Below are 15,212 nucleotides of genomic sequence, written 5' to 3'. Positions count from 1 at the left end.
GCGACGGCCACCCGCCGACAGTAACGCCGGCGGCGTGGCGCCCTTATCACAGTTACGTTTGCACGATCGCCAACCCGAACCAGGGGTTCTGCGTCACCGATGCCATCTCCAATCGCGAATTCCTGGTCGACACCGGAGCATGCCGCTCCATCTACCCCGCCACAGACAAAAACCGACGTCACAACCAGCCATGCCAAGTCAAACTCGTGGCCACCAATGGTACGCCCATCGCCACGTATGGATGCCGCCGCATCCACATCAAGATCGCCAACCGCCGATACGCCTGGGACTTCATTATCGCTGACATGAGGACACCACTGCTCAGAGCCGATTTCCTCGGGCACCATAACCTACTGGTCGATGTCGGCAACCGAAGAATGCTGAATCTCCAATCGTTCCAGTCCACCGACCTCGTCGCCCGGGTCCAAGAAAACCTCAACGCCTGTGCAATCACAACCAACGACCCATACGAGCACCTACTAACCGAGTACGCCGACGTCTTCAAACCCGAACTTCACCAGACGCCGGGGAAAGCAGCGAAACACGGAATCTTCCACCATATCGAGACAAAAGGACCACCCGTCTATTCCAAGTTCCGACGCCTCTCGCCCGACAAACTCAAGGCCGCCAAACAGACTTTCGCTGAAATGGAAAGGATGGGACTCTGCAAGAAAGCATCCAGTCCATGGGCATCACCGCTGCTCATGGTAAAAAAGACTGACGGTTCATGGCGGCCGTGTGGAGACTACCGCCTGCTGAATGTGAAGACGGAACCGGATCACTATCCCCTACCAAACATCGTGGACATCACCAACGAGTTGGACGGCGCCAGATACTTCACGAAACTGGACCTCTTGAAATGTTATTTTCAAGTTCCCGTCCACGAGCCCGACGTCCCCAAAACGGCGATCATCACGCCGTTCGGCTCCTACGTCTTCTACTACTCAACGTTCGGTCTTCGCAACTCCGGCGCCACCTTTCAACGCCTCATGGACAGCATCCTCGGCGAACTGTCGTACTGTGTATGTTACGTCGACGACATACTCATCCATTCGAAGACGAAGGCAGAACATCACGACCACGTCCGAAACGTCCTCCAACTGCTCCGCGACAACGGCTTGGTAGTACGATGAGACAAGTGCGTTTTCGGCGCGTCAAAAGTAGAATTCCTCGGTTACAAAATCGACGTTTCCGGAGTCCGCCCCCTGGCCGCTAAAGTCGACGCCATCCACAAGTTCCCTACGCCGAAAACGATCAAGACTCTCCAAGAGTTCACTGGGATGGTGAACTATTACCATCGTTTCCTGCCTCGCCTCGCCCACGTCATGGCCCCGCTATACGATGCGCTCAGCGGCAACCCGAAACACCTGAAATGGATCCCCGCCCAGAGCAAATCGTTCGAAGCTACAAAAGCCGCCCTCGCCAAGGCCGCGACATTGACATTCCCGAAGCCGGCGGCTCCGCTTCAACTGACGACCGACGCAAGTAACGTTGCTGTAGGAGGTGTGGTGGAGCAGGTCATCAACGGTATCCCGCAGCCTCTGGGATTCTTCAGTCAGAAGTTACGCCAACCTGAAACCCGATAGAATACGTTCGACCGCGAACTTCTCGCCGTATACCTGGCTGTGCGACATTTCCGCCACCTGCTGGAAGGAACGCCGTTCAAGATCCATACCGACCACCGCCCCCTCGTACACGCCTTCACCAAAGCTGGGGACCCGTGGTCCGCCCGTCAGCAGCGTCATCTCTCCGCCATCGCAGAATTCGGATGTGAGATAGAGTACGTCCCTGGTGAAAAGAATCCAGTAGCCGACGCCCTGTCACGAGTGGAAATCGACGCCGTCCATCTTGGCGTCGACTACGGAGCCATCGCCGACGCCCAAGTGGCTGATCAGAAAGGCACCGCTGACTATCGTCAGTCCGTCACAGGCCTGAGATGGGAAGACGTACCGTTTGGCGACGACGGACGCACCTTAGTCTGCGATGTGAGCAGGCAACGCCCTCTGCCACTCATCCCGAAAACGCTCCAACGTCAAATGTTCGATATCATCCATGGTTTATCACACCCGTCTGGAAGATCAACCGCCAAACTGATGACCGAGAAGTTTGTATGGCATGGAATCAACAAAGACGTACGAGCCTGGGCTCGCAACTGCCTCCAATGCCAAGCCAGTAAGATCGGCCAACATACAGAATCCGGTATCGGCCAGTTTCCACAACCCCGACGTCGCTTCGGGCATCTTCACGTCGACATAGTTGGACCGCTGCCACCTTCAGACGGCTACCAGTATCTCTTCACGTCCACCGAGCGGTCGACTCGATGGCCTGAGGCGATCCCAATGAAAGGAGCCACTGCACAAAACTGCGCCGCCGCCCTTCTCCAAGGCTGGGTCAGCAGATTCGGAGTTCCTGACGATATCACCTCCGACCGAGGTTCTTCATTCACGTCACAGCTCTGGACCGCCCTTGGTCAGCTCATGGGAACGACTGTGCATCATACGACTGCTTTCAACCCCGCCGCCAACGGAATGGCCGAGCGCACTCACCGCACGTTGAAGGCAGCGCTCATGGCCCGCTGCACCGGACCAGACTGGAGTGCCCAATTGCCCTGGGTACTTCTCGGAATGCGGACGACTCCGAAAGAAGGTCTCGGTGTCTCCTCAGCCGAGATGGTATTCGGTGAAACCATCGCCGTTCCCGGGGAGTTCTTCCAGTCCAGCCAAGACGCCGCAGACTCCACGGCCTATCTCGCCGATCTCCGACGCACCGTCGGAAAGTACCGACCCGTACTCCAGACCTACCAAGACCGGCGCAGCAGACGAGTACCGAAGTCGCTGTTAACCTGTACTCACGTTTTCGTAAGGAACGACGCCCACCGCCCGCCTCTAACTCGACCATACCGCGGCCCGTACGCCGTGGAGCAACGTAACGACAAGGCCTACCGCCTCAACATCCATGGTCGACAGGATTGGGTCTCAATCGTCCGCCTGAAACCGGCCTACCACGACGACGACGAACCCGCGCCGCTGACCATCACTCGAGCCGGACGCGCCGTCCGCCCGCCCGACCGCCTGCACGCCCAACCATGAACTTTCATTACCATCCTAATACGGACTCTCGGACTCAGCCTGCCAAGGACTTTCTAACAGGGGAGTATTTGTAGCAACCACAAATGCCCTCTGAGAACTCCGACATTTGAATTTCGCGCCATGAGACTGATCAGCCAATCGGCGGCCCCCGCTGCCGCTTGCTACCAACCAATCACAGCCCCCGGGTGGGCTGGACGTTTGTTTACACTAACGTCCGCTTTGCTGGTATATAAATGATCATATGTTTGCTAAAATAAAGCAGTGTACCACCGCTCTTCGAGTACTTCACTTCGCCGGGCGCTCCTTACACCTTGGTAATTTTGAAAACATTCATTTGGGTGTGTAATTACATTGTAATTGATGACATCCGCGCTGAATGGAATTTTAACAGTGCTTTTTCATACAGCGGTATACTTTGTTGACTGTGATGAGCTGCCCCTGCCATTGGATCGGTTTTCTCATGATAATGGTTATGATCAGAAGTGTTTCATGGTATGAGAAACAATTCTCACATCTCTCAACCAACTGAGAGGGGGGGGGGGGGATAAGCATACTCGCAGATACTTAAGATATAGGATCGGATCACTGAACGACGGTCAATTGCGAGTGCTGTGGGGCTCAGGGAGCACTTTGCACTCCAGCAGATTGCGAGAAGAGCCAGCACCCTGAAACAAATACAGAAGATAGACGATATGATACTGCAGCCGCCTTTAGCTGCTGTGCTAACCTAATCTGACCCCAGGCAAATTGGTTTATTTTCTTTGTGTGGAAGGAAGAACACCAGGTCTGGATAACATGGTTATGTATATGAGAGATTGGGCACTCTAAATTGTTCCGAAGTGTGATTGTGAGAGTGAATGGTTGTACCCTGCCTACTGCTCAAAGATGGCTGGGATAGGGTCCAGTGCACCCGAGACCCTTGTCAGGGTGTATTGGTTCAGATAATGGATGGATGGACTTCACATTCCCATCATGCAGTGATCTGTTAAATAATAATGATAAAAAATAATTCTAGAAATCCTGGAAAATTATCATCCACCTGGTGCCTTTTCCATCTGATTGGTCATTGGATCAGTTCTTTTGAAAATGCCAGGCAAAGAACACTTCTAAGAGAGGACTAAAGAGGGCAAAAAACGGTGAGGATGCAGTTCACAGTTAAAGGACCATCATTTTTATTCTTTACTCTATTCTTTGTTTTTTTTAGGTTACTCTCGTTTATTGTGCAATAATCTAATTGTAACATGTATTTTTTATATATTTTGTTGCATTTTTAAGATAAGAAAACCTTTATTAGTCTCGCAATCGAGAAATTCCCAATTCACAGCAGCAAAGTTATGAAAGGAAGAAGTAGAACAACAAAATATAGGAGCTGCTGGAAAGGCAGCCACTCTCGCGCTGCCATTTTGAAGTCAAAATAACACAACACAACACAACACATAGGACACAGACAGTCGTGCAATCTTCACCAATTTTCTACATACACTTTGTTGCCTGAAGCGGTTATAGATGAAAGAGGAGAGGATCAAAGTGTCCTTTCACCAGTGGATCAGGGACGTCATGCTGAAAATGTGCACACGTCTGCTACAAGCTAAGTTTTCAAAGCAAACACGAAGCTGTAGCGTCCATTGACGAAAAGAGATGAGTTCACTTCTCCTGTCCCACGTAATCCGCTTCAAACTCCAAGCCGCGACTCCCAGTTCCAAATCCGCGCTAACGCTCCTTTCTTCTCATCGTCGGCTCCTCAAGACTTCTAGCCACAGACCGTCCAACAGCACCGATCTCTCCGCTGAACAAAGCGGGGCTGTGAAAAATACTGCCCATTACAGGTGCAAGACACAAGCGCCCCGGGACTGTCCAGCAACGACCATCAAATGGCGCAGACATTCCTCCCAGTCAAAAACAGTGCTGGTATACCCATGCTGCCGAAAAGGCGCAACCGCCAAGCACACAGTCTCCTCCTTGATGAATTTATGCTTTAGAAAACATTTATGTCTGAATTTACATTGAAAACGCGTCTCTACTTAACGCAAAAACGCGTCTCTACTTACAACATTTTCTAGTTCCGAAAATTCTTCCAGAAGCAATTTATTTTGTAAGTAGAGGTACCACAGTGTGTTAAATTTCACCATCAACATCCTAAGGTGACAACAATTGTCTTTTATGCTTCTTTTCTCCTGTGCTCAGGAAAGCTGTGGAGAACACGGGCAGTCATCCAGGCTCCCCAGGGTGATGGGAGGCCATGCCCAACACAGATGCAGCAGTGGAAGCCATGCCTTGTGAAGCCCTGCTACAGCTGGAGATACAGTTTGTGGTCTGAATGCAAGTCTGAGGTCAGCTTAATACTTTACACTTGCACCTGAAATGAAAATAGGGCCCTTTGTTTTGACTTCCTTTCAGCAAAACACGCACGTTTTAACACATTTTCTTGGATTCCAGGGCGCAAGATGTGGTGAAGGCTTGCGGTTACGGAACATTTCCTGCTTCGTGTCAGATGGATCTGATCTACAGGGAAGTCTGGTAGACGATGAACTGTGTGGTGAACAAGAACCTGTGGTGGACGGAGATACGGAGATCTTACTACAGGAGTCTTGTACGGTACCATGTCCAGGTAAAAATGAATTATGAGCAACAGGTGCGTGAACAGCAATAGCTGCAATTTTAATTGTAAATGTAACAATACTAAAATAAATAAAATGAATACATTTTGGGGAAAAAATGAGCATGTTTTTAATTATAATGTTTTTTAGGAGAATGCTACCTGACAGACTGGACAATTTGGAGTCTGTGTCAGTTAAGCTGTGTTAGTGGAGATGATCTGGGTTTCGGCTCAGTGCAAGTCCGCTCTCGAGCTGTTGTGGCCCAAGACCCTGAGAATCTGCTTCAGTGTCCAGAACAGGAGTTGGAGGCCCGTCCATGTACAGGTCCAAATTGACATACACTATGACTGCTAAAATTTGATTTCAGTGATTAGTGTTGAATAAATAATTCTGCTGCTGACCATCCTTTATGTGTTTTCAGTCATATCATGAGAAACAACCGACTCATTTTTTTCAAAGTAAATAAACAGAACATTCTACCTTCAGAGGGGCAGTGTTTTGAATACACCTGGCGAACTGGACCATGGCGAAGCTCATCGCGGCATGTCTGGTGCCAGCGTTCAGATGGACTGAATGTTACAGGTGACTTCTCCACACTACACACACTACAATAAACAGTGAACCGCAATGGGGACGGCAGAAACATTCTGGACCCACCTGCCATAGGTTAAAATCTGCGATATACTGTAGAGAGACAATGTAATTTTAAAAAAGGTTTACCCATCTTACGTTCTTGAAACATATGATTAAAAGACTTTTAAATGCAGGGGGTTTGAGGTCGTGTTACACCTCCCATTCCGGCGCACGGAGTTGCGCTGAAGCCTTTGACAAAATCATGTTAATTACAGGCGGCTGCCCAACAACAGCGAAGCCAATGGCTGACCGATCCTGTGACCCGCCGTGCACCAAGCCACGATCCTTTTGTACAGAGGTGAGTTTAACTACAAATGAGAAAGAAGTGACATGATACTGAAGTGATGTAGAATTCATTGAAATGTAGCAAATGCTAAATTATATTTTTGTATTTATTTTTGTTCACCCAACCTGTTTATTCTGAGTTTGATAGAAAACTGCTATGGATATTTATATTGTCATGTGTTTTGTATTTTCCCAACGATCAGTCAGTTTTTTTCACAGTTTGGCCTGGGGCGCGACATTCTCTGGAGCAACTTATCTGTGAAATGATTCACGTTATCTTCACATTGAACGGCAAGACGGCGCTCTAGGGCTGTGCTGTCATGTAACGTCATATTGTACAGTTATTCAGCCCGTTGTTCTCCATTTTATTTTTAATAGCCTTTCAAGATGACATGTCTGTTCTTGGCGTTAGATTTTATGCAATAAATGCCCCCCCAAAAATGCGACTTATACTCCAGGGTGACTTATGTTTTTTTTTTTTTCTTCTTCTTCATTGTGCATTTTATGGCTGGTGCAATTTATACTCGGGAGCGATTTATAATCCGGAAAATGCGACAACTGCACCTTCTCTTTTCGTCAGTCGGGTGTTTGTGGATGTGAGGAGGGCTACACAGAAGTGATGACCTCTGACGGCCTACTAGACCAGTGTACTGTTATCCCGGTGCTGGAGATCCCCACTGCCGGTGACAACAAGGCAGATGTCAAGACCATCCGAGCCTTCAACCCCACCCAGCCGGCAGTCAGCCCCCCTGGCAGGGTGGGACGCACTTGGTTTCTGCAGCCATTTGGTCCAGGTAGACACCCTTGCGCAGATCTTTCTTGAAATGTGAACTTTATGAAATGTACTACCGTATTGGCCCGAATATAAGTTGGTGTTTTTTGCATTGAAATAAGACTGAAAAAGTGGGCGTCGTCTTATATTTGGGGTCTAGACATTATACCCATTCACAACGCTAGATGGCACCGGATATCATTGAAGCAAATGCTGAACTTAACTCCCCAGGCCAAAATGAACCCCTGCCACGAAGAATAAAAATAAAAATAGCGGTAGCACGAAGAAGAAATAATAAAAAATAGCGGTAAGAAGGAAAAGAGAAGAAAATCATAGAAGCAATAACAGAAAATGGAGAAACGTAGCGACAATCTGGAGAAAAGTGGGTCGAAGATCGGCCAGGTTAACCGGCAGCTGAGGAAAAGTTATGATGTAATTTAGATTTCAAAAACCCAAAGCCATTTATTTACACAAATGTGATTGTACTTTAGTTGACATATTTAAATGTTCAGATATTAAGATTTGAATGAGGCACAATAACATGCTTTTTTCTCTCAAATATATTGTTACAATCATTTGTTTCAGATGTACTGTAATTATTTTCTGTATAAAAAATTATTTGGTGTTCAAAAAGTATTTTTTCAAATTTGAGTCTTGAAAAAGAGGGGATCGTCTTATAATCAGGGCCGTCTTATATTCGGGCCAATATTGTATTAATGATAGATTGAATGAGGAATATTCTTTTGTTTTATTGTATTCAAAAGAAGTTGAGACCTGTTCAAAATGATGTCCCATGTATTTTGGAGTGGCAAAAGGTACAGCTTTCTACGATGGCACGACAACTACAAATCCATACATGTCATTTGATCAGGGCAGAGCGATTTCGAAAACATGGTCTTCTCTACCGTCATTCAAATATATTAAGTATCAGTTGGACAAAAGATATGTGAGGCAAATTGCTTGAAAGATGCACATAAAGCCGCCCATAATTTTAAGTTCAACAGTTGAACTGATTCGGAAAAAGACGTGGTGGAAATTTTTATTTCGTAATTTGGTCATGGCGGCCGACGGGTTAGCCCATCAACCTCACAGTGCAGAAGACCAGGGTTCGATTCCGGCTCCGGCCTTCCTGTATGGAGTACCGTATTTTCCACACTATAAGCGCACCTACAAGCATTCAATTTTCTCAAAAGCCAGCGACGCATCTGATAATACAATGCAACTTTATATATACAGTATATATATGAGTCAATATTCTGATTTATTGGACGTAGTATTTTAAATGTTCTGTAAAGCACTTTGTTACAGAAAGCTCAATATAAATAAAGCTGCATTGTATTGTATTCCCTTTAGCGTAGCTCCTTCTAGTGGATGCATAGCACAACTGCAGCCACTATAGTAGCTTCTATTCTGTGCGCCCAATACTGTATATGAAAACTGTTTGAAAATAGGCCATTCATCGAAGGTGCACATTATACTCCGAAGCGCCTTATCATGCAGAAAATACAGTAATTGTCCCCAAAAGGTGGCTTTTGCTTGTTAATCTTTTTAAGGATATAAAAACAATCCTTTGCTTGTTAATCCGGTGGCGCAATGCAATATGTTTTTGTCATTGTTTAACTTCTGGCGATTGGTCGTCCCCTTGTTGTCTGTTATATAGTAAGAGAAGAGCAATATTCCTTTTTTCTAACATCGAATTTGAAAAAGAAAAATCAATATTTCACAAGTTGAATCTGCCTTTCACCACCTTGAATCTGACAGAGGCTGCTACAGAAGTCTGCTCCTGGCACCTAATTACAAAGCAGCCCAAAAGCACTCACAGGGGATCAAAACGAGGAAATACAGATCCACTTCAGGCTGAATATAATTGTTTATATTACATAGCAGTCGGAAACAACTCTATACTACTGTCACGACAGCGTGAACGCAGCAGACAGGCCGACGAGCCATTGTGGAGAGCTCTCCTGCCCCCTTGTGATCAAAGAAGGAAGTCTTGTAAACCCCCAATAAACTTACCTACCGTAAAACAACATATTCTCACTCACTATGTTTCGTTCCAGATGGAAAGATGAAGACGTGGGTGTACGGAGTAGGAGCCGGAGCGTTTGTTCTTCTCGTCTTTATAATTTCAATGACTTATTTAGCATGGTAAGGTACCAAACACTTGTCTGCTAAATGTTCCTTCAGTCACATTTTCATTCACATCATCACCGGTGATTTAATGGAGATCAGAATTAAAATGCCCCCGCAGAGAAAACAGTGTCATTGCAACTGAGCATATGTTGGAGCTTTGTAAAATTGGAACATATACAGTATACCAGGAGGCAACCGACTGCTTCATGGATTTTAGGAATACTTGTAGTCCGACTCAACATGATGCTTTTAGGGTGGTGAGAATAATATTCTCAGCAAAAGGAGAAAGTTTCTTCTTTCCACATGTTTTGTCCAAATTTGATTCAAAGTTCTGGAAATTGGCTGTGTCGTTTTTGCAAGATCCTGTTAAGGAAATCAACCCAAAAAATGGGGATTAAAATGAATCCTCTCACTTTCAGTTGGTGGATGTAACCGACGTTCTAACGATGAAAATAAGCAGCACACAAAAAAAGGTGCTACTCAAAGTGCCATCATTTCACTTTCATTATCAAACTAGAGAATATAGAGTTCTAGTTTTTTATTTTTTTTATTTTACCCACCAGAATATTTATTTCATTCTCACTGTCATTCCTAATTATTGGTGGTTACACAACTCTGTGTACTGGCAACATTTATGAAAACAATTTACAAGCCACAATTAGATTGAAGTTGGGACGTTGTGGAAAATGTAAATCCGTTTCATCACTATGTTCAATTCAAGGCAGGAAATGTTCAAACTGATTCATGGCACGGTTTTGCTTTGTTTGTTTGTTTTTGTTTTTTCTTTAATATTCTCTCATTTTGAATTTGATTCCTGCAATATGTTCCAAAAGAAACTGGGGCAGGAGCAATAAAAGACTAAGTTGAAGGAATGCTCCAGAAATGTGGAAAAGGTACAAAGCAGGAAAGTACCTTACAAAACGGATGTCCCTGCTTATTTCAGCAAGTCAGTGCCAAGCCACATTCTGCATGTTTAACAACAGCGTGGCTTCATAGTAAAAATGTGTGAGCAATACACCGGCCTGCCAGCAGTCCAGACATGTCAGACATTTGAAAATGTTTGGCACGTAGTGGACTTCATCGGAATCGATCTCCATTACCTCACTGTCCATATTGATCTCAGTTCTTTTGATTTTATGTTCTTCATGTTTCCATGATCATTTCATCTTTCATTTTGTTTTGTTTTTTTCCCCTCCTCCTTCGCATTCTCCATTTAGTCGTTATGGGTTTTGCCTTTGCCATGATCCAAACTCCAAGTCCCCTGCAGATGGGGCGTACTGGATGGACCCAAACGGCTACACAATGCCTTACATCTGCCCTACCTGCCAGAACCTAGAACAGCAAGAGCTCTGCCAACTCCAGATACAGCAGCAATATGCAGTCCACCACCCTCCTCAACCATCACAACCGCCACAGCGGCGTTCACGCCAACGTTCCGCACCTCACTTTGAAACTCTAATCACTTAAATCAGGGGGCCATCTCTTGTTTATTCACCTGGCCGACTTTCATTCGTGCCCTCATTCCCCGTGGCGCATCTTTCATCATTTCATACTCATCACGTCCTGGAGGTGAGCGACTAGCATCGACTTTATTTTGACTCATGTTAGTTGCAGATTTAACATAAGAAATCGCTCATTCAGTCTTTTCCTGATTGGAATGGAAAGAGCAGTGAATGTTGGATTTATTTTGAATAAAAAGTTAGCTTCTGAGCCAATTCACTCAGTGCCTGCCATTTTCTGACTCAACCATGAGAAAAAATTGTAAAAAAGAAAAAAAAAATACATAAAGGCGGAACTGGGATTGAATGCTTGGATTTTTAAAAACAAACAACAAAAAAATCAAATGTTGTTCCTGTTTCATAAAAGTACTGTGGTATATGGTGTTTGCTGCTTCGCTGGTCTTCAAAAACACTCGGTGATCGGTGGCTGTTTCCCGACGAATGAGCACTTCAGGGACCACGGCTGATTGGGAAAAGATTTTATTCTACCGATGTCAGAGTGGAATCGATTCTGGCTCCTGTGAGTCTCAGATATTATCAGGCCGCCCCGAGTCGCTACAGTCACACGTACATATAGGCATAGTATGTTAATTATGTTAAGTAGGGGCGGGCAGTCCTTCCCCGTATGTAAAAACCTGAAACAAAGAAAGTCAAGCAAAGTTCAATGTTGGCATTTTGACAAAGTGCAGACCCTATCCTCTGGTTCACAAATCTTGAGGTAAAGAGGTTAGCCAGGGGACTGTTAATCACTCAAGGGGAATTAGGGCCCAGACATCACAACACACTCTTTGTTCCAAGTACAAGCAGATGTTCAGGACAGAGACTAGTGTCAATGGTTCTCACAGCAAGATGAAATTCATCAACAATGTTCTACTACTACTTCTAGCGGAATAATTCCTTAACAGTGATGGACGGCAACAGCCACAATACCTTACTATAGGATTGCACACATTGCTGAAACTGAACTCTCCCTGACCCGCAAACATAGAATAGAATCGTGTCACTGACGCCAGGTGGACATTCTAAGGCCATCTACAGGAATAGAGAGGGAATTCCAAATTACACTACAGTACACAAAATGTAATGTAACACAAAATGTAGGCATCTGAATGGGTCAATGATGCGACAAGCTGCTCTATTAGCAGTTAGTTGGCTCGCAAAGCGGCATTCAGTCCAGCCCAGCGGTGGCCAACCTGCGGCTCTTTGGCCGGCTCAACGCGGCTCCTGGGCTTTCAAATGACAAGCATCGAAAATGCCTCGGCAGTGGCGCTGCCATTCAAACAACGGCGTTAAATACACAGAACTTAATACGTCAGCCTATCTTCAATCCCGTTACTTGACTGACATACAGGGCAACCAATCAGATGACAACCGAATCACCGCTCATGCGCAAACAACGGTGCTCAGCGCTAAACGCTAAGCTAAGCTAAACTAGTCAGCGAATTACAGTAATTACAGTACCTCCGATTTTAAGGCAGTGGTGTCCAATATGTCAATCGCGATCGACCCGTAGCCAGCGGACCGGTCCCAAGTCGAGCGAGAACTTTGGGAGGAGGAAACCATGTGAAAATGAAATTGTAAAAAAAGAAAAAAATACATGAAGGTGCAACTGGGATTGAATGCTTGGCTTCTTAAAAACAAACAACAACAAAAAAAATCTAATTTTGTTTCCGTTTCGTAAAAGTACACAAAATGCCATAATGATTGGGCCTGATGCTGGTGGTTGCATTTTTCGTATTCATTTGATGGCTTTATTTTAAAAAACATAGCAACCATAATTTAAAACACCGAAAGTGATTAGAAATATTTCGCGAAATTATAATCCTGGAGGATTTTTTTTCCTGAAAAGTGTTGAAAATCAGGAAAGATGTGGTAACCCCCCCCCCCAAAAAAAACAAAACAGTCAGCGAATCACTCCATTGAATATTTTACATCCCTAAATCCAAAGATTCACTCTTAAAGCTGGTGTCCCCATCAAAATGATTTTCGAGCTGGTTAGCGCTCGTCGAGTCACATTATTATTTTTTGTTTTCTTGCAGCAAGAAGCCAAAGAAACCACAGCGACGACAGATGAACAACAGACTGAAGCCGCTGACGCTGGCCTATGACGGAGACGCTGACATGTAGGGGAAGGAGTCTTTACGTTGACCGTGCTGAGATACAGGACATTTGCCCCCCCCCCCCCCCCCCCCAAACCTACGACCACCTCCCCTTCCCGCAGGGAAAGCTTTGAAAAAAAAAACTCCCAAAATATCGCAAATCTTGAAAATCCAAGCGAGCAGCTTTTTCTCTTCCTCCATGGTGTTCTTGTTTTTATATTTCACAAAAGCCTTTTATGACTTGATTTCACTTCCTACGTCGGGATGTTTGCCTTTCTCTGCTGTATTTTCATTTCAAGTTGACCGCAGACAACTTTTTTTTTCTGGTGAGCACAAATTTTTGGTTAAACTTTGGTTCATTTTGTAACAGCTGACGGGACTCTGGATGTTTTTAAAAAAAAAATATTTCCGGGCATCATTTTTGCACTATATTAGTGCAGCAAGTTATACTCATCTATTTCAATACAAGCTGGTGTGTGTGGTTTTTATTTTATTTTATTTTTTTGGGGGGGAGGGCTAAAAATAGTTTTTTGTTTTGACTGCAAATGATGGGATTCTGTAAATAATTGTTTTTTTTTTCTCTCTGAACATACCTTTCTCACATGTACAGGTATTCTTCCCATGCTCTGTCTGCGAAATGAATTACAAATGGTTTGGACTTGTGGCTTATAGCAGTGGTCTCCAACCCCCGGGTCGCGGACCGGTTTCGGTCCGTGGGTCATTTGGTACCGGGCCGCACAGAAAGGATAAATAACTTACATTACTTCCATTTCGTTCAATTCGGAATCCGTTTTCGTCATTTCGTGATCCGAAATATGGTTTATTTTGAAAAATTACCGGATTCTTTGTGACATCCGTCTACAGCAGGGGTCACCAAACTTTTTGAGAGTGAGAGCTACTTCATGTGTCCTGATTGTGTGAAGGGCTACCAAATTGATACGCGTCTGAAATAACATTTGTACAAATTAAATTTAATAATATTAGAACATTAGCTAGCTAGACGTATACTGTAGCTAGCTAGTTAGATAGCTAAATAGGTAGCTATAGAATCTATAATACTGCCCATGTTTGCATTTTTAAATCATAATTTCTACGAGCAAATCACAATCCTAGCACTGGCGGGCTACTGGTGTGGTCCTCACGGGCTACCTGGTGCTCGCGGGCACCACGTTGGTGACCCCTGGTCTACAGTATGTCACTCTTGACGCAGGTCAAGGCACGCTTCTCGGTCACATGATAGGTTACCCCTAAAATGAAAGCCAGGAGCTGCATAATATGCAGCGATGGTGAGTCATATTTTTCATGCACTTAGTATTTGCGGTACAGTCAAACCTCGGTTTTCGAACGTCTCAGTTCTCAACCAATTCGGTTTTTCAACCAAAAATTTTAAGTTTTTTTTATGCCTCGGATGACGAACAAATTTCGGTTCTTGAACAAAGTGAGTGCACTTGAATGCGTCACGTGACTCCTCTTGCCTTCCTTACACGAGGAAGTGACGCTTCCTCGGGTAGACGAGGAAGTGACGCTTCCTCGTGTCGCGTTCCATTATGAGCAGGCGTGTTCAATAAAGATTTTTTTTATGAAAAAGAGCGTGGTTTCGGTTTTCGAACAGCCTTCTAGAATGGATTATGGACGAAAACCGAGGTTTGACTGTACATCCTTATTACATTAAATTGTTACCATAGCGCCCAGAGAGTGTTGCGGCCAGATAGGACTTTCCTCATGTCATGATTCGTGTTTCGCATTATGTTTTGAAAATACTACAGTTTTCATGCGGGTCATATCACATTATTTTGTTGTTTTTATCCGTGACACATTAAAGGCCGGTCCTTGAAAATATTGTCTGACATTAAACCGGTTCGTGGGGCAAAAATTTTGGGGACTGCTGGCTTATAGTGCTGAGTTTAACTTTGTGGTATTGATCCAATATCAGTCTCTGATTCAAGCCGCTGGATAGAGACACATCTTGAACAGTACTGCTTATGAAATGGGAAGTTGAAAGGGGGACCGAAATCTTAAAAAGATGAGGACCTTCACTAAATGCGAGGGGGACAGATAAATTCGCTCTGGAGGTTCCACTTCTCGCAAAGTCATGATACAATACA

The 15,212-nt window shown here is 45.0% G+C and overlaps 1 protein-coding gene across 1 annotated transcript in view; it reads left to right on the top strand.

Moving 5' to 3' along the window:
• Window positions 1-14,678, top strand: part of LOC127604300 (thrombospondin type-1 domain-containing protein 7A-like) — a 117,817-nt gene extending 103,139 nt beyond the window's left edge. The window contains exons 21-28 of the mRNA XM_052071347.1: window positions 5,274-5,419; window positions 5,526-5,697; window positions 5,837-6,010; window positions 6,173-6,268; window positions 6,535-6,617; window positions 7,185-7,398; window positions 9,437-9,524; window positions 13,048-14,678. Coding sequence (XP_051927307.1) covers window positions 5,274-5,419; window positions 5,526-5,697; window positions 5,837-6,010; window positions 6,173-6,268; window positions 6,535-6,617; window positions 7,185-7,398; window positions 9,437-9,524; window positions 13,048-13,135 — 1,061 coding nt within the window. The 3' untranslated portion in view covers window positions 13,136-14,678. The remainder of the gene's footprint in view (window positions 1-5,273; window positions 5,420-5,525; window positions 5,698-5,836; window positions 6,011-6,172; window positions 6,269-6,534; window positions 6,618-7,184; window positions 7,399-9,436; window positions 9,525-13,047) is intronic.
• The last annotated feature ends 534 nt before the right edge of the window (window positions 14,679-15,212 follow it).

Source organism: Hippocampus zosterae, chromosome 7, assembly GCF_025434085.1.
Source record: "Hippocampus zosterae strain Florida chromosome 7, ASM2543408v3, whole genome shotgun sequence".
NCBI lineage: Eukaryota > Metazoa > Chordata > Actinopteri > Syngnathiformes > Syngnathidae > Hippocampus > Hippocampus zosterae.
The sequence above is the reverse complement of the archived record's forward strand: the minus strand, read 5'-3'. Positions and strand labels throughout refer to the sequence as shown.